Raw genomic sequence first — 27391 nt, forward strand, 5'->3', positions numbered from 1 at the left:
GTTTCAGGGCCTGCAACAATTGCAGACGGTAAGGATGGAACCGCAAACGTTTGCATAAAATCTTCCACACAGTTGGTTGAGGGATGTCTAATTCTCTGCTGGCTGTGGTGGTGGATTTCTGTGGACTTCGTACGAAACTCTCTCTCACACGCTCCACAGTTCCCTCGCTTACTGGTGGACGGCCGGTTGACTTTCGCTTGCAGATGCATCCCCTTGCTTTAAAGTCAGATTACCACTTACGGATACTGGGCCCACTGGGTGCATCTTCACCAAATGTCTTTCTAAAATTACGTTGCACAGTGATAACAGACTGGCAGATGTGAAAATCCAGCACACAAACAGGCTTCCTGTCTTCGTTGGCAGCCATTTTCTCTCCTATAGCCCCTAGCGACGAAATCAATAACTACGCGACAATTGTGCCAACCACTGAAAATGTTTGAGTTTCCCTTGCCATTGACACAACTTTCATGTATCTACGTGTTATTAGACGTGAGTTATTCAAGTTTGTAATCGGAAAGATCATTTGTAATAACACTGTATACCTAATTCAAATTTTGAAATTGTAGCGTAAACATGGACGAGGGGTACAGTGAAAGACAGCAGATTCAGTACATATGCAATTATCCTTGTGCTGGGGATGCTTTATGTGAATTCTCTAAAGCATCATCCAATCGGTAGGCACCTGACGGGTGACTTGTATTCGATTCCCATAGTGGGTGATTGCAGGTGGTAAATCCTGTAAGCGGCCTTGATTCTATGCGTTCTATGATTGTGAACGAACGAAATTTGCCCTTCAGGTGTTCTTGCAGAAAATCCAACACATTTCAATTGTAGAATGCATTGTTTTGAGCTTTCTTTCATAACTTCTTGAATGAAGAATGAGGCACATCACTTGAGGTCTTCAGTAGGATACCATGAAGATCGTCAACATTACCACATTTTCACTTTCTGTGTGAGTGAGGGTTAATTCTCAGTTGAAAAAAAAAATCCTCGGGGCTGTGCTGGAAGTCACAAATACCGGCATAAAATTGTAGCCAATTTATAAAAGCCACTTTGTCTTCCAAATGTAGAGGCGGGGGAAACGTACAGAGGTTGCGTGTTGTGGAAGTTTCGCGTTTGTTGAACCGACTCCGCAACGCCGGCTACTGAAGCGGCCAAATAATTCATTCTGGCTTCTACTGTATTCTCGCTTCCCGCATGCGTTTTGTCACTGTTAAATATGTGACAGAACACACGAAACAAACTGCTGCGGTTGGACCTTTAAAAAAGTGCTTTTATTAGGGATGGTACAGAGACAAAACTTGGTAGTCTCTCGTCTCGTGCTGCAAATACCAATCCCATTCTCTTCTCGTGTCCTTAATTGTATGTGCAGTTTTGATTAGCCTGAGATAAAGTGGAGATGAAACAAAGTTTGATATCCGAGGATCACCTGAACTTGTATTTTTCCCGCAATATCCCTGCATGAAGCGACTCTAAATGTCTGTTGTCCTAGAAGTGTCACCCGACGCAGTCGTCATTCGGCGAAAAAGACGCAGCTAAGAAAGCACATGCCATTGAAACAACAGAAGTGTCGTTTGTGTCGAGCGACACTTCTAGGGAAAACGTACCTTGAGGTTCAACCAGTCTTCAATAATCACTTCACCTCTACTAAGAGCTGAGATTGTGAATAGACACACACACACACACATTTATATATATATATATATATATATATATATATATATATATATATATATATATATATATATATATATATATATAATGGTGTAAGTTTAAGCTCTGGTCTATCTCACTATGACACTTGGTCCTATGCTATGGAGGAAAATATAAGACTAGGCCCGCGTATCTTGTCGCTAGTAATTGATTATATACACCCATTTTGCTCATGAATCAACATCTTCTCTTATTGAAATTAACAATTTTTGTCACAATTTCTAATCGATTTTTTCTACAGCGACAAGGTCACATGGGGATTTTACACCAAAGTGGCAAGAGATAAGCAACACGTGCCCATTGCAGTCTGTAGAAAAGAATTCACTTCTCATGCGCCAACAACAGATCGTGCGCCATTGAGAAAACGGCCTACACCCAACGGCAAAAATAATAGTAGGTGAATTGTCCATCATTTGTTTTCAACTATGTGACGGATCATGAATTGAAATGAAAACGTCAATAAGCAGAGGGCAACATCAACTTCTCGTCAACAGAATTCCATTCCTTAAACAAAAGAAGGTGTAGAATAAATATGGAATGAAAATAACGATGGGCAATTTGCCTACTACGTATTTTCTTTGCCGTTGACTGTAGGAGCGATACTGTCGTGCCCCTCCGGGAAGAAAGTTTGTATATTTTCTGAGGGTTCGTTTCAAAGTGACACGCGTCGCTTGTAGCTTCTCGCTTCGGTATGAAAGCTCCCTTGTTTTATTCAGCGTGAAAATGGTTATGTTCTTACACCATCGTGCATCTATACGCACCCACACTTCTTTAATTAAAAAAACGTTCTTAGCTTTTATTGACATCTATAGATTGATTGATTTGTTTTAATTTACTTCTTTCCACTTTTGGCTAATCCCGAATATGAGGATGAGTGATGATATGATGACATCGATGAAGGGACACTCACAAAGAGCATTTATGCCCAGGCCGGGATTCGAACCCGGGACCCCTGGCGTCGTAGCGTGCTGTCATAACCACTCCGCCAAGGTGATAACCACCGGCCAATTCCCACATATAAAAAGGTGCTGGTACCTCGTATATACCGTTGCGTACCTCCAGGAAAAGGAAAAGAGTTCTGGACACACACACACACATATATTCACATTCCTGCGAAAAGCAGAGTTGTGTGACAACACCAAGTTCCTCTTTTCTGCATTTTGGGTGCTTTCTTGTTATAAAACACATCCTGACGTCATACCATTTCGACTTCACGTGATCGTCAATTTCATGTTACTTTGCTGGCCATGTGCAGGACGAGTGGGGCGGTCAAAGTCGAGGAAGCATTTTTCTGTGTATTCTTTGATAAGGAATGTGGCGCACAGTGACATGTAACGAACCGTGAAACTTATTGGCTGCTTGAGAGAGACGGTTTGTTATCAGCTCTGCGACGATAATTGCTAGCCACTGACAGCATCAATTCGCACTTTTATCTCCGATTCACAAGGTTGTTTAAAGAAATACAATCTGCGTCTGAATTGTGTTGTGAAATCACAGTCATGAGGGGAGGGTGTAAAGACCCAAACTAGGGATAGGATGGTAGAGGTGGAATGAGAATTATCGAAGTTCCTTAAGACATACCACTGTTTTAAACTTTATTATTGAGCCCAGAATTCGCTACCCGATCCTCGGTTCCGATATCCGTTAACCGATTCTCGGTTCCGGTATTCGTTAACCGATTCTCGGTTCCGGTATTCGTTAACCGATTCTCGGTTCCGGTATTCGTTACCCGACCCTCGGATCCGGTATTCGTTACCCGACCCTCGGTTTTGGGATTCGTTACCCGACCATCGGTTTCGGGATTCGTTACCCGAACCTCGGTTTCGGGATTCGTTACTTGACCATCGGTTTAGGGATTCGATACCCGAGCCTCGGTTTCGGGATTCGATAGCCGAATCTCGGTTTCGGGATTCGATAGCCGAATCTCGGTTTCGGGATTCGCTACCCGATCCTCGGTTCCGATATTCGTTAACCGATTCTCGGTTCCGGTATTCGTTAACCGACCCTCGGTTCCGGTATTCGTTAACCGACCCTCGGTTCCGGGATTCGTTAACCGACCCTCGGTTCCGGGATTCGTTAACCGACCCTCGGTTTCGGGATTCGTTACCCGAACCTCGGTTTCGGGATTCGTCACCCGAAACAGTTTCGGGACTACTTGCCCGATCCTTGGTTTCTGGATTCGTTACCCGACACTTGGTTTCGGGATTCGTTACCCGACCCTTGGTTTCGGGATTCGTTACCCGACCCTTGGTTTCTGGATTCGTTACCCGACCCTTGGTTTCGGGATTCGTTAAGTATACCATATATGCCAGGTTACTTTTAACTGAATGACTCTTCGACTTCCATTCCCACTACTTTAACCTCGCTTGCAGGAATCCTCTACTTCCCTGTCGCCTCATCGGACGTGTGTTCGATTTGCGCACTCTTCCCCGAAAGTCCCGGGTTCGAGTTCTGGCCTGGTCATTGGGGTCTTTCTTTGTTCGTTGATTTCATTAGTTTACTTTTATCTCGCTTTTCTGTCACATATGACTAATCGCAACGATGAGGATGAATGACGAGATTCATGAAGGGACTCTCACAAAGAACAGCCAGGCCGGGATTCGAACCCGGAACCTCTGAATTCATAGCGCGCGGTTCTTCTTTGTTTGCCCATCCTGCAAATTTCATCCAATCAACATTAACCACAAATAGCAGAACAGCAACGTCAGGTCGGGGTGATGGATCCCTTAGGGATGGTAAGAGTCTGTATGAGCTGATGTATTAAGGCTCTAGATGTTCTTAAGCAGTATAATATAAGTAAAAATAAACAAAGGAGAACACAGAGATAAAATACAACGAAACAAAATAGGAAAAGGGACTGAAATACTGAACAAATTAAGTAGAGAAAAGCGATACGAAAAAGACAGAAATAAACGAGTGATGGAAAAACATAGATAGAAAGAAAGACAAAGAGAAACAAGTAAATAAATCAATAGAAAAACAGGAAAAATAATGAAATGGAGAAACAGGAAAACAAAGAAATAGGTATAGAAACAGGAAAACAAAGAAATAGAGAAACAAGAAAAAGAAATAGAGAAACAGAGGAAAAAAGGAAGAAAAAGAGAAACGGGGGAGGGAAGAAATAAAGAAACAGAAAAAAAGGAATCTATAGAGAAATATAGGAAGAAGATAGAAATATACATAGAAACCGACGAAGAAGGGAGAGAGACTGTGGACGAAAGAAATAGAGAAACTGTGGAAGGAAGAAGAGAAACTGTAGAAGAAAGAAAGAAATAGAGAAACAGACGAAGAAATATATAAATAAACAGAGAATGAAAGAAAGAAGAGATACAAAGAAAGAAGTAGAGAAACAGAAATAAATAGAGAAACAAGAAAAGAGAGAGAAACAGGAAATAAGAAAGAAATTGAAAAACTGTGGATGGAAGAAATAAGAAACTGTGGAAGAAAGAAAGAAACAGAGAAACAGATGAAGATAGAAATAAAGAAACAGAGGAAGAAAGAAAGAAGATATATAGACTATGAAAGAAATAGAGAAACAGGGAAAGAAGAAAAATAGAGAAAGAGACGAAGAAAAAAGAAATACAAAAACAGAGAAAGATAGAAGAGAAACAGGAAGAAAACAAATAGAGAAACACGAAATAAATAAATAAATCGAGAAACAGAGGGAATAGAAATAGAGAAAGGAAGAAAGACAAAGCGAGAAGAATTACATAAAGAAAGAATGAAACTGAAGAAAAAAGAGCAAATGAGAGCAAGAAGGATCCACCTGACAATACAACGTCCACCCTTACACTGCAGAGATAGGGGATATTTCAAGTAGATGGGATTTCTTTCCGATTTGTATAAAACACAGGACCGCATGCGTTGAGTTATATGAGGAAACGTGTTTGCGCATACAATAAAAAATGTCTCATGTTTTCGTTACGGGTTTCCATAACAATGGATATCGCAGAAACAAAGAAAGCATCGAATGAGTACAACTATCTATTCTTTCGTTGCATGTCTCTTTTTATGCTGTCAAAGCAGGAAACAGCAATAAAGGAAAACGAGTACAGGGTGTCTACCAGTCAAGAATTAGTAAAGAAATAAACAGGTAGGTCAAGAAAGTCAAGAAATTATGCTTTTGGTCACGATTTTTTGCTGCTTTTTTACAGTATGTTGATTTGATTTGATATTATGTTTTAAGTCCGCTTTATGCACAGTAAGACTAATCGGGACTGAACCTACAGTTTAAAGTGGGATAGTGCCTCCACCGGGTATCGAACCCGGGACCCCTTGATTACAAGGCGATGACGCTACCACATGGGGGAGGCCCCTTTACATTGTTATATACCTGTACTGTGATTCGATAAAATTGAATATTTGAAAATCTTAAAATTGTATTGAGTTGTGGTTAAGATTTGTTCACTTTATTTCTTCAGAATTACATTCTTGTATGCATGAAGTTTTGTAAAAATATTAAATAACGTAATATGGCCATTCTCCATCTAAGATGAAATCTGAAGAATTAATTCTTACGTGCATTAATACCAGCAAGGCTAAATCTCTTGTTAAAGTACAGCTTCAGTTTTATCTTAAACGGCCCTTGTGGTAGGGGTTTTCATTGAATAAAAATATATATTTTCATAATTTTGCAACTATACCTAAGTAGGGGGCGATTAAATAAATGTCAAGAAAAAGGCAAAAAAGATCAAGAAAAAGGAAAGAGGTCAATAAAAAAAGTCAAGAATTTTGGATCAAAACCTGGAGTATCAAAAAAGTGTTGTGTTAACGGAAGGAATTCTACTGCGCATGCGCAAACCATATTTAGTACATCCAAAGAACGTATATACAGAATAATCACCAAACCAATAGGTTCACAAGGCCGAGCTGATGAGGTTGAATGTAGAAACATAAAATCCAATATTCTTTCATCCTCGCCATCACGATTATACTGACATCGCAGACCCAACCGGCGGCTGATCTACATACCTCCATCTGTCCACCGATCGTCTTCGGGAAGGGGGGAGTGTCAATTGCAAAGTAAAAGATGTAGGGGTAACATCGCTCTCCCGAAGCAACGTTGCTAAGCGTACGTCTGTTTTTGTCAGTTGTTTTTATTAGCTTGTTTAGACAGTGTTTCTGTGTTTTGAGTACTAAATTTCCGTGTTTTGTGTACTATTGTACGACTTTTATCCCGTAACGGAGCTGATCAACACTCTCTCTCGAGTTTTATATTATGTTTGGCAGCATCAAGGTAACTTAATATATAAGGTAGCGCCATATGAAAATTGCCCATCATGCACGAGCGCGTGACGCTATATGGGAGGCTCGAAGCCCCTTCGGTAATGTTCGTTCCGGGCTTGGCCGAAGTAAACGGCCGCTATCATTTCTATGCGAGTTTCAGAGGGAAAGTTTTCCATTACTTTGAGGGGGAAATATTAATTATCATACTTCGAGATGGTATTGAGGTATTCCTTTAATGATTAGTAACATTAGCAGCATGTTGTGTTTCGTCCCGCCAGCAACTTTCGGTGCCTTGTGACTCGGAAATGTCCGATGATCGCCGATTCGTTGCTTCCCAGGCGCCAGCTGGAAATGCGACCAGTATAAAGTATGTATTTAAAGTTGTTTCCTGCCTAAGTAAATTGACTTAATGCCAAGGAACCATGTGGCCTGCTTAGCTGGAGGTAGAAATGCCCTCACTGGACGACGCAGGCCGATAGATAATATAAATAGTAAGGCAAGATTTCGCGTTCAATTTACTTCAACAAAAGACTATCGATTTCAGTTTTTCCGCCGCTCTCTATTCCTTCTACACTCGTTGCCATCTAAGTCTCTTCACGTATCGACGTTCGACGCAATCGCAGACATGCTTCCCCCCTTGATTTTCCGCTCACTAAACACAAACAGATAACAAAGCGGTACATGAAAGCGCTCAGTTCCTTTGAATTTAACTTTTTTTATCGCTTGGCGACCTTGAATTTACAACACCCACTTCCGTTGGAAGATACAGCACAGGACACTGAATAAAACTGGTATCTTGTAACACATGTGATTTCTTCTATCTTCAGACAATGCTTGTCGTTCTTTTTAATTAAAGCGAGCATCGTCGCCATATAGAATCACAGGGGAGACAAAACTTATTTTTAGGGTTACTCTAGCACAGATATTATAAGCTGCATTAGGTCTATTTACATTCGACTGGGGTTGCATCCCGATGGCGCAATGGTAACGTTGTCGCCTTGAAATCGATGAGTCCCGGGTTTGGTCCTCGGGGCGACAAATTGCACAGTGGTTCCAAAGTAGTCACATTTCAATTTTTCCAATGACTTGGGGATTTCCAGTACATATAAATTACATACATAGTCCCCTTCCCCCTCCCCGTCAAATATCATCCCGTTCGTCCCTGTAGGTCTTTGCCTGTTCTTTCTAATATTCGACTGGATGCAAGAAGGTTTTCACATTTTCTTATTTTATCTCGCTTTTCTACCCTCTACCTTCTTTCTGTAGTTTCGCACTTGTAAGGTGAAATTTATTTCAGTTAGGTGGAAATGCCCTAATATTGATAAAAAAGATTCCGATGTATTCTACACTGTTAGAAGCTACCACAAAATTTACGATATTCTTATTGCAGTGGCGTGCCCAGGATTTTCAAAAGCGAGGGGAGGAGGGGCACGGTTACATATATTTTTAGTAGTCAGCTCTACATTTGCCATCTTTTTCTACCTTTGGCGTTCTTTTTTTTAGGAATACGGGGCCAAAGGGGGGTTACAACCCCCACCAGCCCGCCGCCATTGGGTACGCCAATGTCTGCTTGTTAACTTACAAAACGAGACGCAAACAGTTTTTTTTAATTTAAATTTTAATATTTTATCATGGATAAAGATAGATAAATATTATAAATTACTGTTGCGTGCACCATGAATATATTTTTATAAACTGAATAATTAAAATTACATTAATTAGAGAAACTCTGTCATGGCCGTTAATACTTTAAAAACAGTACCTAATGATCACTTTTTATGGTAGCTGTGTGGAAGCGGAAATTGACGGTATTAGACATTTATTTCTCCGGTCAAGTGGCAAGTACTAACAGCTCTTTATGCTGATTAGAAAGCTAGATAATGTCAATTTAAAAAATAACATGGACAAGTGTATTTAGATGAACGTGTAGGCCTATTTCTTATGGAGAAAAAAATGCCACCTTCTTTAATGTTTTCACCAGTCACATTTTGGCATTTTTGGTCTGAAATATTTTCTTCGATCTGTTTCCATTCCGTTTATGTGCTTTTGTGCAGTTCTATCAAGTAACATGTTCCTAAAGTAAATAATAAAAATATTACTTCCATAAGCGCCCATTTAAAATTCCAGCTTCCATCTACGCCCTCTGTGAAAGAAACCGCATTTCTATCCAATAATGACTACAAAATAATAATAATAATAATAATAATAATAATGAGACAAAAGCAAAGGAACACTTGCGTCCAGATCGCGAATAGAAACCAGAACACACTTGTGAGTCGAGCAGTGAAACACAGGAAAAAGGAAGGGGGCGTGGTTGATAAGATTCGACCACTGAAATTAAAACTAATTTCAATAACGGACTTCTCGGTTCTAAATTTGGAATTTGTGATACAAAAGTAGTGCGAATTTACCACCCACAAAAGGTAATGCAACTTCCTATAGTATTCATACGACATGTTTTGTTTGGTTCTTCCAAGGAATACGTTAAAGAACGCTGAAGGATCGTTGAAAAAACATTTCACCTTCCATCGTGCAGAAAACCTGTGGAGTTTTGCGATATTCAGCAACCGTTAAAACGAAAGAAATCCATCACGGCATACACAACTTGTTCCCCTACCCAGCGCGTACATTCTTTGTCGAACAGATGTCTTAGATTATAAAGAATACTGACCAACCAACCGTCTACAAAGTGTTGCCAACCTCTCCACAAGGGAAAGTGCTGTTTGGGCTATGAAATTATGTCAATAATACTAAACGGTGACGGAATTTAAAACCAACAGTTATTTTCATTTAAAAAGTCACACTGTTGTATAATTATTACAGGGAATGTTAATGTTCTTAAATCTTAATACATCAAAGTACGGGGGGGGGGGGGCGAGAGACCCTTGCCTTATCAACCTATTCACCCTCCTTGCCACATGTGGGTATATTAAATATGATCGCCCCTCTACAACGTCTACTTACTCACTTTTGCCGACGTTGTTACTCATAGACTAGCTGAATTATGACATATTTATTGTACTTAGGTTTCAGAGTCATTTTCAGACAGGGCGAGGTGTGTTTTACACAACATACAAAGACCATATTTTTCAGTTGATTGCAGCGGTGAATTATAGTTCACCTTAGTAACATAAGGTCGCACATGAATTAGAATGATGGAAACTGGAAAGTTGAACGGAATTTGAACTCATAGGGATTAAAACTATTCAAAGGGTAAAAATTACATAATAATAAAAAACTAATTACTGACTAATTTAATTACAGCCTAACTATAAGTTAGCATTTTAAAAAACTGCTATTTCATTAAAAATATATTATCAGGCCTTCAAGCCTTCGCACATTTTTTATTGAACACAAATAAACTAATGTTTTAATGAATATTAAACTGTCTTGAATATAATTATTATAATCCCTTTGAATCAAGTTTGTGCTACGTATCCTTAAGTAAGTAAGAGTGTTCAGTGTGTGAACATTTGGGATTTGTTTCCGCAGGTTCCAGCATTCTCTTCAGAGATAGGTAAACCACGCCGGGAATCAGGATAATTTTGTTTTCCTTAGACGCACCTGATCTTTTGTTACAGTTTACACAAAATCACTTAGGAAGTCCACTACTGCTTCTGCAGGGAGATCTTCCATCATTGTCCATGGTATGCGACAAGTGACAAGAGAAAGTTCCTCCCAGATGACCCTTTTCCAATTATAGTCTAACCTCTCCAAGGGGGGGGGGGGAGTTTCCAGGAATTTGAATTTCTGCATGTATTAGGGTATTGTCGTTTGTCATACATTATCTGCATTCACAAATTGTAGTCAGGGATATTTTTATGTTGTGTATTGCGTTTCAACAAAATAACGTTTACTTCCCCAGCAGCCTTCCGGTAGCAGAACTGAAGTAACGAAAACACAAATTGCTGTATTCTTGTTATTTAGCATCGTTTTTCAGCAACTTTTGACTAATCGCGATTAGATTAAATGGACGAACAGACAGACACTCACAAACAACATCTATGCTCAGGGGGCCTTCTCGATGGGGGCAGTGGTAGTAGCGTCGTTGCCTTGTAATCAAGGGGTCCCCGGTTTGATACCCGGTGGAGGCACATAGTGGTTCGGATCCCACTTTAAACTGTAGGTCCAGTCCCGATTAGCCTTTCTGTGCATAAAGTGGACTCAAAACACCAAATCAATCAATCAAACCATGCTCAGGGAACTTTGGCGGCAATCGAATCGACCAATTAACACGTTCAGCCACAACAAATTGCAGTCATCAAAATAAAAAATACCAACATTGTTGACCAATTTTTAACAAAACTGACAAATTACAGGCTAAATTTTAAAAAAAAAACTGATTTTGCTGAACATTTTCCAATCCTGAGCTCCTTGTCTCTTGAGCACGTCCTCTTGTTATAGTGGTATCATAAACATGGGCAGAGGGGGTGATCTCAATTGCACCCCTCTCTCAGACTTCCACAATAATAAATCGTCACTGAACAGTAGTAAATAGCAATCGTCCACACCTTTGGGTCTAAATTTGAACTATCATCAATTAAAATGTCTAAAACTATCTATAAAGTTGCCAATTAGCACAAGAGTAAATGGCGACTCCAAAATTAAGATATCAACCTTAGAAACAACGTCTAAAATCAAACGATGACATTTAGGTAGATTTGACCAATCGAAACAACCTGTGCTGCTACGACGCGAGACCTTGCTGTTGATTGACTCGCTTCGGTCTGTAATCTCCCTCAAAACCATGTCTAAAACCAAGCAATCACAGTTCGAAACTATGTCTAAATTTCAAAACATCGCTCTTATAACGACGTATAAAATTAACCAATTAGAAACGACATATAAAATTAACGGATCATCCTTTGAAACTACGTTTAAAATTAACAGATGGTGCAGGAAACGATAAAAAAATTAAACAATCATTCTTCCGAACGACGTTTAAAATCAACAAATCATCTTTAGAAACCATGTCTGAATTTAAGCAATCACCATTCTAAATTACATCTACAATTAACAGATCAGCCTCATAACGACGTCTAAAATTAAGAGATTGCCCTTAGAAACAACATCTAAAATCAAGCGATGTCACTTAGATACATCTAAAACCAACAGATCGCCCATCTACTTCATTTTGCTTTGCTGACACTTGGTCAATCGCGAAGATGAATGTGATAGGTAATAAGATAAAATTGATGACAGGACACAGCACAAGCCCCACGGAGGATTGTAACGACAGACCACATACCAGAGCCTCGTTAGCCTGCATATCACCCTTAGAAAAAAACGTCTAATATTATAAGAACACAAAAATATAATTTTACCAATGCTAAAAACGTGTTCTTTGTGTCCCACCCATGTGTCTTTCCAGCGCCAACCAGTGTTCAAATTGAAGATGGGGAAGTAGGAGAATTCACCCCTTCTGGATTATCTTCCTCTCTCTGTCAATTTCTCAATTTTTCCCCGCCAGGTAAAAAGAGAAAAAAATTTCTCTCCCTCTCTGATAATCATATTTATTTTTTAGTATTCATTAATAATTTGTAGTGTTTAGAGGCTTAATTATGAGACGGCGAAGTTTAAAGTAGTATGGCAATAGCCACTGCTATGTCAAATGTCTGTGAAAAATAATTAAAATCTTGTAATTTAAAGTTATACCTACACATTTTTAAAAATTAAAGGGATTCTGTGCCTTTTAAAAATAAATATAGCCTACCTCAAATAATGCACATTGTAGCAACTGTTATTTTAACAAACAGTAATAGACTACTGTAGAACCTCTGTTACATATGTTACAAGGCTGAAAAATATCTAAACTGAAGCCCTTCTCCCCTTCCCTATGTGGCAAAAATACTCCAAACATACTGAACAAACACAAACATTCAATTTAAAAGAATGGAAGGGGTGGGGAGAATATTCACAATGAACACCAGTAGAAAAGCTTAAATAGACACGAAAATGAACTTGTTGAATACCAAACTTTGAAATTTTGGAGCAAAAATCACAGACAATTAAAGGAGTCATTGGTTTAATTTGCATATGTCCAAAACGATGTTTCTTTTCCCATTGTTTCAAACTCGGGTTTCGGCATGAATAGTTGTAAAGGCATGTTTTTTGAACATGGACACTATTAAGTGTCACAAAGCCTTACACAAACATCCTTGCTGCATTGATAAAACATTTTTGAATAATTTGGCAAAATTGTGGGAGGGACACGGACCCGTTGAACACCTGGGTACGCCAATGGTTGAGAGACAAAAGGGGGTGGGAAGCAAGTGGATGAGCAAATTTGCCAGTGTTGTACAGCTTCTGAAACATAAATGAGGTGCCGGCCCGGATACTTAAAATTTTACTTCTTCCTCAAAAATATTTCTTTTCGATTCAATTTCCGCAGATTGCTAGCTTTAGCAACATCATGCCAGGGTTGGCATCGCTGGAAAACTTCAGGGTGGGTGTTCACACAAAGAGCCAATAGTTATTCCGCACCTGATTTGCCGCGAGGGGAAATCACGAATTGGCAACAGCGCAGCATGATGCTGTCTGTGCACCTTCTGATGTTATGCATGTGAACACGAAGGTCTCACGACTACTTGTAATAACGGACACATCTAAAGGGTGATAGTTTTCCTGCATATCAAGTAAACAATGATTTAGTAGGTTGATGCTTTCACCATTAAAAAAGAAAGAAAACTATTTAATTGGCAAGAAATTTAAACAGAAAATTGGTTTAGAATTAAACTCAACTTAAAAAAATATCTGCACAATATATAATACATGCACTAAATGGGCACAGACAATATATTACTTTTTAAAAAGGCATTGAACTCCTAACATTCACAAGCCTTGTAAGCGTTTGATTTTGAATGCATGTTATAACATGTAACAACTGTATTAAAAATATGTTACTATTAGTTTTATAATTTACATTGATCAATGATCAAGAATAAGTAATTTTTAATAAAAATTATTTCAGCACTAAATGTTTTATTACGAGTCTGTTCAAATTGTATAGTCTACAAAGAAAAGTAATCAATTATTTATCGCATGTGACTACTTTGCTCGGTCGCCTTTATACTATTAGTAACTTAAAAAGTAGTTACAGTGAATAATAACACTATTGTAACGAATGTTTCTAACTTACCGAATGTGAACTATTTTGAAGACTGTTATCCTGCTTTTTGTCGGATTTCTTCGCTGCCTTCTTGGATTTAGACTCCAAAAATCTTTGTTTCAGAAGTAATGTCTCTTGAATATGCTGCTCGCACAGACCATTGAAAGAATGGTCATAACGTGGAGTGCAATAATTTTGACGTTTCCTGTAAGTTTCAAGTCTACGTTTTAGGCGCTCCACAACTGCTTGTCTTTTGGGGGGTAGAACATCCCCCATTTCGTCACAGGGAACAAGATTCACCATCTATCAATATCAGGTATTTTGTGTCAATCACAGTCATCACTCACTATGCATTTATCACTACTTATTTCCGCACATACAAACAGCGCCGACTCACTTACGCGCGCGCGCAGTTACTCCTCCGGAATCTTTGCCGCTTCCTTTAACAAGAAAATACCATTTAATAGCAACAACACATGTCTCACATGTGTCATCCCGTACAACTGGCCAAATAGCATCATTAAACAAGTGACAGGCGCAATTACTTTTCCCTTCACGACGGCAACCACAAGCAAAGTTGTTTTCACTGTCTTCTAAATGCACGAACAACAGGTTGCAAATTTCAGTTGTAATACATTCTCTTCTGAAACTTGTGAACAACCTGGCTGCTATCGAGCGGTCTCGTCATGAAAGAACAGGTTCCGAGCTCGTGAAATCCCCTTCGCTCTATTGTTTTTTAACTTCCCAACTCTAGCGGCACACGAGCAACGAAGTTCAGGAGTCCTTCTCAAGGCACAACACTAATGCTCCGACCGACTTTTCGCACAGAAACTCTCTCGATTGTAGCATGCAAAGCACAGACACAACAACCGATGGACAACTCACGATCGACACCTGACGTCCACTTATTGTTTCTGTGATCACTCACACGGTATTGTTTTCAACTGTTGTTAGAGGACCATGCTGTAGTCAACACACCGTGGAGTTCCTTGGACATCTTTCGTCAGAAGCAACTGTACATTTCAGGCCTTGAATAACGAACTCTCCCCCTGACACTTGCATGCCACAGCCATCTATCGGCGAAATTATGAACACAGAGGTACCGCTCACTACAAAGCAACACCGCGTTGTCATTAATGAGCAATTCTACATATAAGTAAGACTAGCGCAGTGATGTGCGTAAACTCGTAAACAACGAAAGTTTACAGACAACACAATAAACATGGCCGGGCCGAGTTTGCTGCCACACGCGTGTCAGCAGTAAGAATAAGCGTCAAATTTGCAGAATAAGCGTCAAATTTGCTCCTGCCACATAATTCGTCTGCTAAGAAGATGTTACAAATCTTAAGAACAGATGAAGACGAGAAAAGTGCACGTTTATGGCTAGTGGGAAGGGAATGAATGTACAGGTAATTTAGACCCCCTTTTTTTTAGAAAGCATTTAGCGATATTATGGGGGTTATTCCTGAGTAAACAAAAAATGATCGATGGGACAATTCGATTATTGATGGCGGTGAAAGAACTTCCGGTTTGGCGAATTTTACAATGTAAACAAGTGGAATGCAGAACGTCACCGAGCATATTTTCTTATAAAAGATCAGAAACAAAATGGATCACTTGAAATTTTTGAGTGATATAGAGAAATAAAGGCACCTAGAAAAGATTGGCAATTTCCCGGATCCTTTCGATGCAGATATAAGGGACAATACTAACACGAATTCCACGAAAAATCAAGTTTTGATCCTAGTGTCGAAATGTCAGAATTAATAAGCTTTTTAGGCTCAGAACTGGGTAATAATAATATATTTTTTTGAAAATTATATCTGCTTTGGTTTGTGTAGAAAATGAGTTTCAATGGAATATTGGCATTGATCAGATTCCACGAAAAATCGATAATATTTTCCAAGACAATGTTGATCTTCTACCATCAGTTTCGTCTTTGAAAAGTCTTCTGCAGGTTGAAATGAAGCTTATATTTATTATAAACATTCAAATACTTCGATCACAATAGTAAAAGAAATAATAATAATTACTACGGTTAAAATTATTGTTATACACTAATAATATATACCTAATTAAATAAATTTTATTCGAATTTTATTATTGTAGTTGTTGTTCATTATTATCACGCTATTCGATCCACAAGCCAAGTGAATATCCAGCACAACTATTTTCCATTAATACTTTTACATTTCATAGTTACTATACTATAATGCACAGTTATTGTATTTTGTTATTAACTATTACAAGTGGACTTTAGAAAGGACTTTAGAAGTTAGAAAAAATACTCACAAAGTTTATATTATGTGACCTCATCTAAAATTATAATTTTTCGAATTCTGAAAACTGTGGAACCATTTATTCTTTAAATTAAATGGTAGAATATGAGAAAAATAGCCTAGTTCCTGTATTTTTCACTCATTTCCTTAATCTAATGCATATTTTACATTGATTACTCTGTTCGAATACTAACCAAGTGAACTTTATTTCTGCTATTAACAATAAAAATAACAAACTTCCTGCATTTTTGCAACTTGAAATGAAGGATGCCAATTTTCAGAGGGGGGAAGGAGGGGTCGACTGACCTACCGACGCCCATGGAGAGGGCGCTTATCAACAACCAGAAGGCAAATGAGTTGTACTATGATTACAAATAGTTCCAACTTTTAAATTTAATCAACACACGTGCGTTAGACAATTATAATTTTCGAAACACGTAAAATATTTTCATTTGATTTGATGAAGCGCCGACTGCAGAGCCTACTCCCTCGTGTTTGTGTCCAATCTTTTCGCATTACTGCCTACATACACTGATTTTTCCGTATCGGGTCTGTCTGAAAACGATGCATAGATACCTGAGAACAATTGCTTGCTCTCTATCTCATGTTAAAACCAAAATCCACACAAATATTGTCGCCTTTTCCGAAGACACTGCCTTTACACCTTTGAATTCAATGTTATTCTTTTCAAAACCGGAAGTGCAGTCCCCGCCAGCACTAAGGAAGCACAGAAATGTAAACATCTGGTGAATAGCGCCCATATTAATGCTAACAGAACCTAACCTAATTACGAAAGCATTTAGGTTTATTATTAGAAGAATGCTAAGGGACCTAATCTTAAAACATTTTTGTGTAAGTAATCGCTAAAACTTCACAGTATGTGTTACAGACGTAATTGCATACATAGCATGATGAAATCACGATAAAACAAGACCGAGTCTGCTGCCACGCGCATGTCTCTTTTGAGGTTACAGCAGAAAAAGAACGTGGCAGCAGACACTACCAATAAACATGGAACATGTGTACTCTATATAGACAGCTTAGTATCCAGCAAAGGTATTTCGAAGAGTGTTTTGTATTATATTATATTGTGTTACAAATTGTTGAAAAGGTATTCAATACACCTTGCATCATTTTTTACTGTTATATACTGTTTTTTTTTCATCTTTTTTTCATTGATCACAATTTCATGGGAAAATGGCCATCTGTGCTGTATCTGAAATATTCTCAATAAATAAATAATATTCTTGTCAATAATGAGAAGAGACAACCACGATTGTCACGTTTCTACTTGTATTTTATGTTTACCAACATTTTTAATTAATTTGGATCGCTTTAAGCTGGTTATAAAGTGGCATTGTTCAAAGTAACACTTACTTTAAATATTATTGTACAGGCCCATATTTACGAACTACAACCCCAGGTCTATCTATAAAGGATATTCCACTGGCGGAGGGGATTGCTTTGAAATTGACCACAATATGGAAATGGGTGAGATATTTGAAATGTGATATAAACAGTGCAATTTTTTTAGCTTTGAACTTTTGTTTAAAGTCCACTTTTATGCAACGAGAGGCTAATCGGGACTGGACCTATGGTATGATATCCGAACCACCGGATATCGAATCCGGATCACTTTATTTCAAGGTGACGACGTTACCACTACGTCATCGGGGAAACCCGGCAATTTTTTTTCAAGGAATTCCTCCAATTGTCGCATTGTCACCATGTTAAACCATAGAAGCAAGAAGCATTCCCCCAGCTAATCTCAAGCCAACCTTTTTCACATCAAGCGCTGGATAAACATATTAAAATTCAAACTGAAAAGTTAAAAATAAAAATTCACATCTTAAGGACTCATCGTGACGTCATATCCTGGACTATACACACATATATAAATTCGAGCCCGTTATTGCACAGTGATTTTTTATTGGCGCAATGTCTGTTTCCAATTGATATACTCGAAGGTTTTCAATTTAGTATTACATTTAACGGTTTCAATGCAACTTTCAATAATCACTAACCAACGAGGGAATGTAAGGAATGATGGATATTAAGAATAAGTACAGCGTTACTGCGGGGAATTTAAAGTTGGTTCACCACTATGTGCCTACACTAATAAGCAATCGACTCACTTGAAGTTTATAACCAAATAATGAGTCGAAAATATAAAATTGATTGTAGATTTCTTGAAGTAAATGGTTAACTAAATACCTTTGCAACATTTCAAAACTCCTCCATTGTTCTCTAGGCCAATCAATAAGGGAGGTCCAATAAGGGAAAAAATCCAGGAAAGCTGGAACGAATGTTATTATTCCTAAAAGGTGTTCTTAACAACATATTAATTTTGCTATAAAATGCTTTCCAAATTTTTCAAAGATGTTAAGAACAGTTTTAGGAAGATAAAAACATTTCTTTCAGCTATCCCGTTTTTTTCCTTATTGGACCCCAAAAGCATCCCTTGTTGAGTGACCTACTCAGTGTGTGGTGAATGTCATAAAAATCCCCATGTTTCTATGATGAAAAAAAAGAAAAAAAATGAAATCTATATGGATAACCAACAGCTTTAAGCTATTTGTCAGAAAATGGAGCGTTGGTCAGAAATAGGAGCAACCCCCTTCCCACCTTTCTTTTAAAGTTAATTTTACAGCAGATAATGTCTGCGGGGATACATTAGAACAGTGGTTCTCAACCTTGGCGAGAGCGTGGCCCGGTAAATTCTTATTTTCTTTTTAAGTCGATACTCCAATCCAACCAATTTTATTAGTAAATACCTCTCCAATTTCTTAACTCTATACATTAATAAATATATATCCTTTATATTAAATATTAAATTATGACACCGATTATGTCTAGGCTAGTTCATAAATGTTGAGGTTCAAATTAGTGTTAATATGGCATATTCCACATAACGCGGTAGCTCAGTCGTTAAGTCGGCCTCCGTGGCGGAGTGGTTAGCACAGTGCGCTGCAATGCCAGAGGTCCTCGGGTTCAAATCCCGGCTCGAACGTGGATGTTTGTGATCGTCTGTCCTGAAAGTCCTGAACAAGATATTTGAGTGGAAATGATATGAATGAATGAAGTGTGATGGGGGAAGCTTCAGCTTAGGGGCTTTCCTTAAAAAATCGTTATGGCGTCTGACTACCATGCGAGAGACCCGGGTTCGATCCCCGGTGGGGGAGAACTGGGAATTTTTCCACCTGTTCAAGCGGCTCCGGCGCCCACCCAGCCTCGTATAAAGTGGGTACCTGGAGGAAACTCTGGGGGGTAAAGGCTGTCAGGGGCGTGGTGTTGATCACGTCACCCCTACTTTCGGCCGTGATAAAGAAAGTGTGGGGTCCTAACCCCACACCCCCTATACGCCTTCATGGCGTGGTGCATAGCACAGGGGAGCACTTTACTTTTTTTTTTCACAATATTGTTTCGAATCCACTCTGTGCTCATATAAGCTAATCGGGACTTGAATCCGAACAAATGTACAATATCGATGACTATATTATATTCGGAAAACTGGTAACTATATTATTAATTTGTTTTTATACACTGTTAGTTGAAGAAAAGCTGTTTAAGAAGAATCCCTCTCCCAGTATAACTAATGACAGGGACCGATACCGGGCTGCGGCCCGGCGGTTGAGAATCAAATCACTTATGAAGTGTTAAAAAAAATCAAACGTTAATAATTCAGGACCTACGCGTATAAGTTGTGCGGTTTACGCGCCTGTATGTTAGTAACATAACCGGTGACTCTTACAGTCCTAAAACGGCCTTGGCCTATCTCCCGACTGTCAGTCTCCCCCCTCCCCCTCCCCGCACAATCCAACCTAGAGGTGTGGAGATCTTCAACCTGTAATGGGGTGACGTGGTGTCAGCATCAGCACGTCGAACCCTCAGCCGTTATAGGAGACGCTACTCATTCGTATCTCCCCAATTTCCTCACGATGGTGGGTTGCCACGGGTTCTACGCAGGCCGTAGGCCCAAAGACTGAAACCAGGCAGCAGATTCAAACCCATGCCATCCTGCAGTCAGAATCCATAGCATCACGCTTTAGACCGCACGGTCACGGAGGAGGACCTGTATGTAAATAAAACTGCAATTAGAGGACTTTTATTCTAAGTACTTTATTTCATTGCAGATGCATGCTTTACATTTGGTCACATCGAGTTGCACGTTAACTTATGAGTGCAGTTAAGGGCTCAATTTAATCAAATTAATTTTCTTCTCAACGTCTTTCACTTTTAAATAAATAGAACACTTCATTCGATTGTTGATGGAATGTTCCGGTAAAGACTATACAGAAGACTCTCTGGAAAAGGATTTCAGTATTAAATAGACTGTTATTCGTGGCAAAATTGGGAACACCATTACAAATTTGATTTTTTATTCAACTTATCTTTAAAAATTGTGAATGAAATTCGTTTTTTTTGTTTCAGGGTCAGTAAAAGTTTAGTTGATTTTTCCTAATGTATATTTTTTATTTCACCATATTTCATACACTAAAGTTGCTGAACAAGGCAGTTTATTAAAAATCAAAAGCACTTTAAACGTTACGTTTCTACCCTAAATCAGGGTCTACCTCAGACGGAGAACTAAACTTTTTACTTTAGTTGTTCTCCATCTGAGGAAGACCCTGATAACACATGTAATGTGTTTTTGATTTTTAATAAACTGCCTTGGTCAAGAACTTTAGTGTATTTAACATGGAAACAAGACTTAATTGTGTTACCACCATATTTCAAATATTTCCTTTTTTATATATTTTTTATTTTGTTGCTCTTTTCGAAAACATTTTTCGCGAGTGGAAACTCTTTTGCGTCTGTAGACCCGGGGCTGTAACTTGCACAAACTTCCCCTAAATCTTGGCCTGACTATATAATAGAAGAACATCTACATTTTAATGAATTCATTTTTATAATATATTTTGTTTAATTATCTATTGTTATAAATATGGATTGCATCAGTAAAAGATTTTATTAAATGTATTAAATGTACTGATATCTAAGCAGAAACGTTCCTGATGAAAGTGAGCTCTCTGTTCAGTGTAACAAAATGGTTAGCGTTCTGGTGGTTCTGGTTCGATATCCGATCTGAACTCCAAAATTTCAGTATTTGTTGACCCAGATCTGTGTGAACTTGAAGGCAATATCCGTGGACTTCGCTCTCGAAAGTCAGAAAACAGCGGCGATGGAACTCGATGAGCTGCCACGCAGGAGACTTCCTTCTATTGTAGTCAATGTTATTTTTTTCTTTAATAGATGAAGATTTACTCAATAATGTACATGTGTTTCTTGCAAATATCGTGCCATTCATGCACGAGACTTCTTCTCGATTAACCAAAAGTGACAGAAAAAGGAAGTAAAGTAAATGAAATCCATCAATCATACACGCGACTTGCTTGTTATGTAGAATTGCTCATTAATGGCAATGAGGTGCAATTTTGTACTGAGAAATTTTTCTCCCATTTATGAAAAGTTAATCACGTGATTTACAATGGCTGCGACCATGAGGTTACAGCGTGCCAGTGTTTTGAGACAATTTTTGCCGAAAAGTTGGTCACATGTTAAGTGTTATTATGGTCCTCGAACGATATTCACAAAACAAAGCATTGCAGGTAAGAATTTTTATTATTTATTTATTGCTTTGCTGTTCAAGCGGTATGTAACGACCGGAAGCCGATGAAACAGCTGATGTAAACTTTGATGATAAATTACATTTATTCAAGAAATGTGCGTGGCATGTTAAGATAACAAATAAGTATAAATTGCTAGTTGCTGCTGTAGATAATGGAATAATAAAATTAACCTTTCTTGGCTTCATGTATGCGTGGCTCTGCATTCATGTAGAAAATGTGCCGAAGCGAAGGGGAAACATGTTGACATGTGATATGATTTATCAACATTGCCAGTTAAATATTAAATAATAAGTACTAATAATTGCCAGTTAAATATTAAATAATAAGTACTAATAATTGCCAGTTAAATATTAAATAATAAGTACTAATAATGGTTTTGCTTATTATGCACGTACATCCTTCAGTTGAATATGATGTATCTGTTGTACAGGGATACATTAATATGATTTATGAGGCAAAACCTTTTACACCAAATTCACAATTTATACACCTATTGCATTGTACAATGCTTAACGACGGTATTACTTCATGGTATTTATTTGCCACTAAAATTGAGAGTGAAATGTACCACGATAAATTCTAGCGTGAAAATCGGGGTTCACTGATATATGTTTTTGAGTGACATGTCCAGGTTTGATGTGAAAAATGCTTAAACTATATTAGTGTTGGTGGTATTATTGCTACTGTAAATGATAAGGCAGTACTGTACACATTGAAAAATAATATTTTTTCATTGCCATATTTTTTGAAGCATTGTCCAAGTAATAAATATACACTGCCATAGGATAGAAAGCAATCATTCTTTGCCAATTCATGCAGTGTTAAGATGTCATTATGTGTCTGAGTTGTTTACAAAAATATCCATCTCATGCTGTCACTACATAAAGGTGACTTGGCACAAAAAGTGACATGCTAGAACCTGGAGCTAAATAATTAAGGTGTAATAGCCTAATATAAGGAATTACAGGTAGGAGGTTATGTAGTGTTATACCATTCCATCCAGTAAATATAAAACTGAAAATGCTATTGAAGCGTGAGACTCAACTTTTGTTCTATCATTGCTGGTGTCATGTGACAAATTTGCAACCTGTCCATGTCATATTCACCACAAACAGTATTGTTGTAACTTGTGTACTATATGAAAAAGAAAATTGTAATAAATCCGATAGGCGGCTCTAAGCAAACATGAAGAATCTGACACATCTAGAAGAGTTAGGTTTTGTAGGTATTTTACACAGTCTTGCTGTTTCCATTCACCAGATATCAAGTATATGTCAAAGTGTCCCCAAGACAGGTCTCTTGCCATGAAGAGAAGTCTTGTGGGATGACCTTCAGTAGAATAACTCTTAAATAGTCCGCTATTATTGAAGACTTCTAAAGTGAAGTCAAAAATTTGGCCACATTCCAACAACCCACACAGACCACTACAGGTCAACGGTTGTTACATGGCATTAAAGTAAATTTGGCATTCACATAATTGTCTCCTTGGTTGCCATGCAACATCAACTGAAACTCCTTATTCCAGTTGTCGTGAGCATGGTGCACTGTATGTTTCACACCTATTGTGCCATTTAGTCTGTCCCATGGGTGAGGTAAGAGATGCATGAGAACATGCAAACGCCATCACCCTAATCAGTGGCGGATCCAGAAGTTACAGTTGCGAGGGGCGATTGATGAATTTGTCAGGTACGCCACCTCAAAGAGAATCAATTCTAACCTACACTTGCACTGTTTTGTGTTGAATCCCATGTTTCGAGATTAAATTATTGTTTTGAAAAAAATAGGGGTCCAGGGCTGAAATAGATGGTTATTATAACGTTGTTATAACAATCCTGCCCATTGCTACGGTAAACTACACCATCTTATGTTAGCAGTAAGGTGAATAAACAAAGAAAACAAAAATCTGTTCTATTAAGGGCTCTCAAGTTCGATCCCCTTTTCAGGTATATTGCACAGTGGTTCGGATCAAAAATTTAAACTGTAGGTCCAGTTCCGATTAGCCTATCATGAGCATCCGTGTACTTAAACTTTAAAAAATATTCTCCAGCCTTTCAAACTTGTTAAGAACATTTGAGTCACCAAAAACATTAGGCATAATAATACGGTATATCCAAAGGCCTGGTAGTTGGGAGGGGCAATCGCCCCCATCGACCTCCATGTGTATCCGTGCCTGACCCTAATGGGGACAACAGTATGGGGAATCATTTCCCCATCTATTTCCAACAATTCTACAACCATTTTTGTCTCAAATGCTAAACAATTGATAGAAAATATCGTAATCAATAATCCAAAAACAAATCGTTAAATTCAAACTACATTGTTAAGATAGAATGATAATTATGAAACATTAGTTTAGTACAATCAAAACACAACCTTATTGAGATGTATGATGCACATAGTCACATTGTATTACTGTGGAAGACTTGTTTGTAATATAAGTATTGTTACGTTTCTAGGTCTGGTGTTTTTGGCTGTAAACATATAAAAAAAAGTTTTAACACCCCTTTCCTCCCTGTTCCCATCATCTTCTTACTGGATGCTTCTATCGTAAGAGGAAGACACAGTTGGAAACTTTCAGGTTTCTAGATTCATGGGTTTGGCCTGTGTGTTGTTGAGCCAGCGAGTAAGGCAAACTCTTGTCTTTAAGGTAGAAAATAGAATTTCATATGTATAAGTACATATTGGAAAATAACAAATTGTGCAAACTATAGCAGATTTAGACAATGTCTTTCATTTTTGCTCTAAATTGCTTTTTTTGTAATTGTAATGGCAAAATATTGACATACTAGTATTTAAGTATTCTACTCTAATTATATTCATTAATTTACCAAGATTTTTGCTTTAAAATATTCAAAAATTAGTTCAGAATATTAAATTACATGTTATTACAAAAATTAAGTTTTTTTTCACTAAAAGTGGTGCAAAATATAAATAAATTTTGAATTTTCCATAATTTTGAAGATAATAAGACTCAGCAAAAGTGTCACGTGGTGTTTTTGTGGAGCCTGTGAAAGAGAATAAAAATGGCAGAAAAGTATCGGCTGGCATCGATAAATAAATTTCAACCGGCACTTTCTGATACCGATACATAGGTACATGGCCGTAGGCAGAAATGAAATTCGGGGTGGAGGGGGTTCACTCATAATTGTTCCCATGTGCGACCCAAGAAATTTGAATAATATAAATAATAACAATAATAAATATTAAATAATAATAATTAAAATTTCATAATAATAAACTATTTTTTCCAAATGTATTATTATTATATCCTTGAGGAGACTCTTCTATTTTACCCATGAGAAGTGTGAGTATGCAGCACGACTGTTTTTATTATTATTTTTTGTATGTTACATGCAGTGTGTACTGAAATGCACGGTTATTATATTTTGTTATGAAATTTTTAGATACCTTCAGGAAAAAGCTTTAAAAGTAAGAGAAATTTTAGTCATAAAGTTTCTGTTGATTGATTTGGTGTTTTAAGTCCACTTTATGCACAGTAAGGCTAATCGGGACTGGACCTACAGTTTAGAGTGGGATCCATAAAGTTTCTGTTATTTGACCATTCACAAAGCTTAATTTTTGGAATTTTGAAAACTGTGGAACCAGTTATTCTTTATATTAAATGGTAAAACAATCTGGTGCCTGTATCGTAACCTCAATTTCTCGATCTAGCGCTGTTTTTCTTTGGTTATTCTGTTCGAATACTAACTAACTGGACTTTATTTCTATTATTAACAATAAAACTAACAAACATTCTCCTATTTTGTAACTTGCAATAATCAATATCCATTCAGGGGTAGGGGGGGTTCTATGGATCAGTTTGATCCCACTTTCCGATGCTCATATTGTTCCTATGCTTACCAAACAGCAGTATATAAAACCACTATGCACTATACAAGTATGTGTTTTATGGGACCGCATATAGGTTAAATGTATGTACTATATCGACCGCTGTGCCTGGCCGATGGCGCAGTGGTACCGTTGTTGCCTTCTAATCAAGGGGTACTGGATTCAATACCCGGTGGAGGCACATAGTGGTTCGGATTCCATTTTAAACTGTAGGTCCAGTCCCAATTGGCCTTAATGTGCATAAAGTGGACTTAAAACACCAACTCAATCAACTATATCGACCGCTGGGCGTAGGATAGTGAATGTAACGCGCTACGAATCTGGATATCCTAGGTTTGGACTCTTGTCAAGAGGGACTTAAACCCATATCGAACAGGGAATTAAAAAGTTGGAACGGGAATTTTGGTAAAAAAATAAAACATTCAAATGCTGACCAAGGAAAATTTATTGTATAAAAAATATACACTAAAAATGTAACATTTCCACCCTCTAACAGGGTCTTCTTCAGACAGAGATTCACAATAAATTGAAAGAGATCTTTGTCTGAAGAAGACCGTGTTAGAGGGTTGAAATGTTACGTTTTTAGTGTATATTTTTTATACAATAAATTTGCCTTGGTCAGCATTTGAGTGTTTTATTAACATGGAAACAAGGCTTAACAGTGTTACAATTGAGAATTTTTGAACAATCACAAGGGAATTTTCAGTCAGATCCAGGAACATCACTGGAAAGAGGACAGCAGAAGTGAAAATGTAGGGGTTGCAGGTGAGCTGCAAGAGATCAGTTTCCCTCAAATTTCAGAATTAAAAATGTTTGAAAATTCTAGCTTCATCATTTCATCATTGTCTCCCTGTTGTATTTTTGTAAAACTGAGAATAAATTTTTGAAAATGTTTTTCAAATTTTGGTTTCTGAACTTCTATTAATCCAACATGCCAGAAGTTTCGGGAGGGGGGGGGGGGTTTAAACCCTTAAAAAAAACCTCTAAATACTGCCATACATAGGTATGGATTCAGCTCTAATTGTTTTAATTATAAGAATATGGATCAATGACTGTAACTGATAAATTTCTCAAAAATGATATATTACTGAGTTTCATATATGATACCTTTTCTACACACATGGATCTTGATTTATATCTCTTCACATGTTGGTTCTTTTCCAAGAATTTAGAACGAATACTTAAGTGTGGTTTAAGACAATTTAAAGAACAACTACTTTGTAATATCTGCTGTATTTTACAAGGTCTTGGGGATTTGTCTGCAGAACTCATAACACCCAGATTTCCAACCTAATAGTGAAGGGTTGTAATTTTTGAGATATTGATCCATATGGCTAGGTCAAATTTAATAGGCCCAACATGTGTTCATCTATGAAATATTTTTTTTTACTGTTGCAGTTCATGAGATTAATATCTGATACTAAATCTGTCTGTCTTTAATAATCTAGGTACCGTAATTCATGTAATTACCTATTTTTTCCCTCTTTGTTTGTAGCCAAGGAAACACTACAAATGTCGGCGAATTATGGTGTTAGGAACCATGTACTGTATGTTAATTTCATGTTACATGTTTTTACATAAAATGC

The 27391-nt window shown here is 37.7% G+C and overlaps 2 protein-coding genes across 3 annotated transcripts in view; one reads left to right on the plus strand and one right to left on the minus strand.

Moving 5' to 3' along the window:
- mam (neurogenic protein mastermind) overlaps positions 1–15093 on the minus strand; it is a 218143-nt gene extending 203050 nt beyond the window's left edge. For both annotated transcript variants that reach the window (XM_083109965.1, XM_083109958.1), the window contains exon 1: positions 14078–15093. In XM_083109965.1, the coding sequence (XP_082966091.1) occupies positions 14078–14350 (273 nt within the window). In that variant the 5' untranslated portion in view covers positions 14351–15093. The remainder of the gene's footprint in view (positions 1–14077) is intronic.
- Positions 15094–21801: 6708 nt separating this feature from the next.
- Positions 21802–27391, plus strand: part of Trap1 (TNF receptor associated protein 1) — a 220702-nt gene continuing 215112 nt past the window's right edge. The window contains exon 1 of the mRNA XM_083109993.1: positions 21802–21935. Within this exon, the coding sequence (XP_082966119.1) occupies positions 21815–21935 (121 nt within the window). The 5' untranslated portion in view covers positions 21802–21814. The remainder of the gene's footprint in view (positions 21936–27391) is intronic.

The sequence above is a fragment of the Lepisma saccharinum genome, chromosome 1 (assembly GCF_977018435.1).
Source record: "Lepisma saccharinum chromosome 1, izLepSacc3.1, whole genome shotgun sequence".
In the NCBI taxonomy this organism is placed as follows: Eukaryota; Metazoa; Arthropoda; class Insecta; order Zygentoma; family Lepismatidae; genus Lepisma; species Lepisma saccharinum.